This window comes from Podarcis filfolensis (assembly GCF_964270895.1).
Source record: "Podarcis filfolensis genome assembly, chromosome: 8".
In the NCBI taxonomy this organism is placed as follows: Eukaryota; Metazoa; Chordata; class Lepidosauria; order Squamata; family Lacertidae; genus Podarcis; species Podarcis filfolensis.
The window spans coordinates 380,391-384,325 of record NC_139611.1 but is presented as its reverse complement, the minus strand read 5'-3'; the positions used below and the strand labels follow the sequence as shown (position 1 = coordinate 384,325).

Below are 3,935 nucleotides of genomic sequence, written 5' to 3'. Positions count from 1 at the left end.
TTTCTTTCAGAGAACATCTCACGCACCTAGAAATTTACCTTGACTCTTCTGTGCCTCCCCAATGCACAAAAATATTTTCTGGTGCCACCACTGGTTCTCATGCAGTTACTGGCACGCACAAATAATCAAAGCATGCTTTTAAAAGCACATTTATAAATAAAATATATTATGAAATCTGTGTTTAACTATAAACCTTCATGCAGCTTGAACAGGACATGGGGGTGATGCAGATTAAAATGCATATGCCTAGTCTTCATTTGGCATGGTGATAACACATTTCATGTCATGGCCATAGCCAGGATTTATTTTAGGGGAGGTAGGCATTTTTTTGGGGGGGCAGAACCAAATTATCTTCAATGCAAATGGTCAGTTAGTTATTTTTGTTTATTTACTTGATGGGGCAGCTGCCCCCCTGGCTATGCCCATGTTTCATCTTAACATTTGGATAAAATAGATTTGTTTTTTAAATCACTTTCACAAGCCTACCTTGATTTAGTGCCTCTTAACTAAATACTCTGGAAAAAAAATGACCAAACCCTTCAGACCAAATACTGTACCTATATTTGATAAGCAATGCCTCATTGCAGAAGGAGCAGTCACAATACAAGAGACCCCGGCAATTTCACTGTTAATCTGGCCTCTGTGGTTACTGGGCGTTGAGCTCACAGTCTGATGTCATTGCTGTAACTTGAGCCTTCAGAGTTGTTTTCAGGTTTTGCTCAGAATTGCCTTTAAATAGCCCTGCCCAGACTGAGAGTTCTCTGCAGGAGCTCCAGGGAAAGACTCCAAGGCAAATCCCGTTGCTGCCTCTGACATCTGCGAAAGCAACGAGGAACCCTCAAGTGGGCAGCATGTCCAGCTCCTTGCGGGTGAGTCCTTCTGTCCACGGCTATCGATTTGACACGGCCTTGCGCAAGAAAGCGGTGGCTGACATCTTTGAAAGCCTGGATCAAGAGTCACTGCAGAAGCTCTTCAGGGACTCAGGGGACCAGAAAGCAGAGGAAAGGGCCAAGATCATCCTGGCCACCGACCAGGACCTGGATGAGAAAGCAAGGTCGCTCATGGCTTTGAAGCAGAGGACAAGAGAGAAACTCTTCCAGTTCCTGAAGTTTGGGAAACACACCATCAAAGTCCACTGAAGCTGCTTTAAAAGAGAAGACGGGATGAAAGGAGCAAAGTTATTCAGCCAGACTCCTCACTTTTGAACAAGAGCACCTCCAGCTGCTTTGAAACTGGTGTGGCAAGAGATGCTGGCAACATCAGTCAGGGGGATTCAGCCCCATTTTTGCACACTTCAAAGTTCACAGCAAAAGACTTCCTTGGTTGACTCAAACTTGCATGCTGGAGTAAGGGAATCGGCCTGTGAACAACTGAGAAATCCAGCCACAAGTCACGGGGATGGAGCAGGCGGTGAAACAGTCACTGGTTCAGACTCAACTTTTCCTGGCTAATGAGAGACTAGATTATTTTCCTTCTTAGCTGTCTGTTTGGCAATCTGTCCTGACACTTCTTTATTGAATGTGCAAAGCCTTCCATAAGCCAGAAGAGCTCCCTGCTTTCTTCTGGAACAAAAGGGAATGGGGAATGATCAGTAACTGCCCGTTTGCTTTTGTTGAAAAGACACACCATCTTAGTGTTTAAAGTATGTGCTTTCTTTTGTTTACGTGCAGTTCACAGTACGTGCAGTTCACAGAGCAAACTTTGTTTCAGGATGCATGAAGCAACTCTGTTAGTCTTACAATGACTTTTACAAGCAGAAGTGGGTTGTTCAACTAATTGCACGAAATATGTTTTTGTTGTTTTTGTTTAAATGTAAAGTTTTGTCCTGAACTGATTGAACAGACTTAAATTCTCTTTGGAACATTGAGTTCTTTTTTTGCATCAGTGGCATTTTTTACTTTTTTTACTTTTTGTAAAGAATTTAACTGGCAACCAGCTATGGTGATATTTTATAATAATGCTGTAAGTAATGCTCCCATTGATTTATTGCACATTCAGAGCAAATAAATTATAAAGTTTGTATAAGTACTCATGGCTTGAAATGCTTTACTGCAACCAAAAATAGGGATGGCATATCCATGGCACCTACATTCTCCGCCCCTTTTTTACTTACTCCCTCAACTGTTGTCCATGCTTGCTAGGGGTGATGAATGCTAAAGTCTCACAATATCTGGAGGGTCACAGGTTTCCCATCTAGGACCAGGGCTTAATCCTAGAATTTATTTACAGTGCTAGGGCTCAGCTCTGAAATACTGTGTAGAACAGAGCCTCTGAGCGTGTGCAAAGCACATTCTGTTTACTATTGAGAAGCATCAGGAACTTTAGTGCACCAGAGGTTAGGGGTAAAAGTTTCTAGTTTGCAGACTCTTCCAGGTGACCATGCATTCAGGTAATTGGCCCCAGAGGCAGAATTTTATCAGTGGATCTTTTCAGCTTTTATTGTACAAAGTACCATAGTTAATGTAGTATCTACCTGCCACCCCAATCTCTAAGTGCTGAGGGTTTCCAGAGGTTCCAGCTACTTACCCAGGGCCTGGTTCCCTTAGAATGAGGCACAGGGGAGACCTCAGTGTCTCTGGGATATATGGTTTATTTGCACATATGTACAACTTGAGCCTACAATGAAGGGGCTTTAACCAGCATTAACTGGTGTGTTAAAGGTCTTGCTTCTCCCATAGCCACAGTCTAGGATTCAAACAGAAATCAAGCATGGTTCTCACTCTCTGGCTTCTGCCTGCAGCCTGTTTCCAGCTATCACACACAACTCTTGCTTTTTGTATTTCTCACTCCCAGCCAGGCGAGGAAGGGGGCACACCCATTTGCCCTCTGGCACAGAGCAACCTCCTTTGTTGTACAGTGGTACTTCGGGTTAAGAACTTAATTTGTTCTGGAGGTCCGTTCTTAACCTGAAACTGTTCTTAACCTGAAGCACCACTTTAGCTGATGGGGCCTCCTGCTGCCGCGGCACGATTTCTGTTCTCTCTTTTTTTAAAATAATTTTTATTCATTTAAAAACATTTATATTGTCATACATTTTACAAATTTCCATCTCTTATACAATCTTTTGGACTTCCATCAGCTCCTCTTCCGTCTTTATAGTTTCTCCTGCATTTCTTAAATTTATATTACCTTTTAAAATCATAACCAATATCAACCTTTTCATTCCATAAGGCAATAATTCAAATTATTCCCCTTACAAAACTTCCTGCAAACCTACAAATGTAATCAGACACGATTTCTGTTCTCATCCTGAAGCAAAGTTCTTAACCTATTTCTGGGTTAGCAGAGTTTGTAACCTTAAGCGTCTGTAACCTGAAGCATCTGTAACGAGATACCACTGTACTAAGGACCATACACCATACCGGGGTCAGCAAACTTTTTCTGCAGGGGGCTGGGCTATATTTTGAAAAAACAACCCCCCACCGACTCTCCCCTCCCTTCTCCACAGCACCGGATGAGCCCCAGTGGCTGCTTACTTGTGCTTTGCGAGCAGCAGGGGCTGGCGGTAGTGGCGGTGGAGGAACGATGAGTGGCGCAAAAGGGCTGGCTCTGGAGAGGGGCTGCTGTGCTTTAAATGGCGCTCAGCCAACCTCGGCTCCTGTGCCTTGCGAGCGGCTGGGGCTGGCGGCGGCAGAGGGACAATGAGTGGTGCGAAAGGGCTGGCTCCAGAGAGGGGCTGCTTAAAATGGCGCTCAGCCAACCACGGCTCAACAAAGCCCAGCCCCCTTCCTCCTCTAGGCAGGGCGGGAAGAAGCCAGGAGGAGGGAGGGAGGAGGCGCTGCCGTGGTGTGTGTGTGTGTGTGTGTGTGTGTGTGTGTCATAGCCCGAATGATCAGAATCTCCAAGCCGATCCACACGGTGAATCCTGGACCATCCGCGGGCTGGATCCAGAAGGCAATTGGGCTGGATCCGGCCCTCGGGCCTTAGTTTGCCGA

The 3,935-nt window shown here is 45.0% G+C and overlaps 1 protein-coding gene across 1 annotated transcript; it reads left to right on the top strand.

The window, feature by feature from the left end:
* The first annotated feature begins 716 nt into the window (after positions 1-716).
* Positions 717-2,025, top strand: TCIM (transcriptional and immune response regulator). The gene has a single exon (XM_083628302.1). The coding sequence runs from the start codon at positions 852-854 to the stop codon at positions 1,137-1,139; it is 288 nt and encodes a 95-aa protein (XP_083484428.1). The 5' UTR covers positions 717-851; the 3' UTR covers positions 1,140-2,025.
* The last annotated feature ends 1,910 nt before the right edge of the window (positions 2,026-3,935 follow it).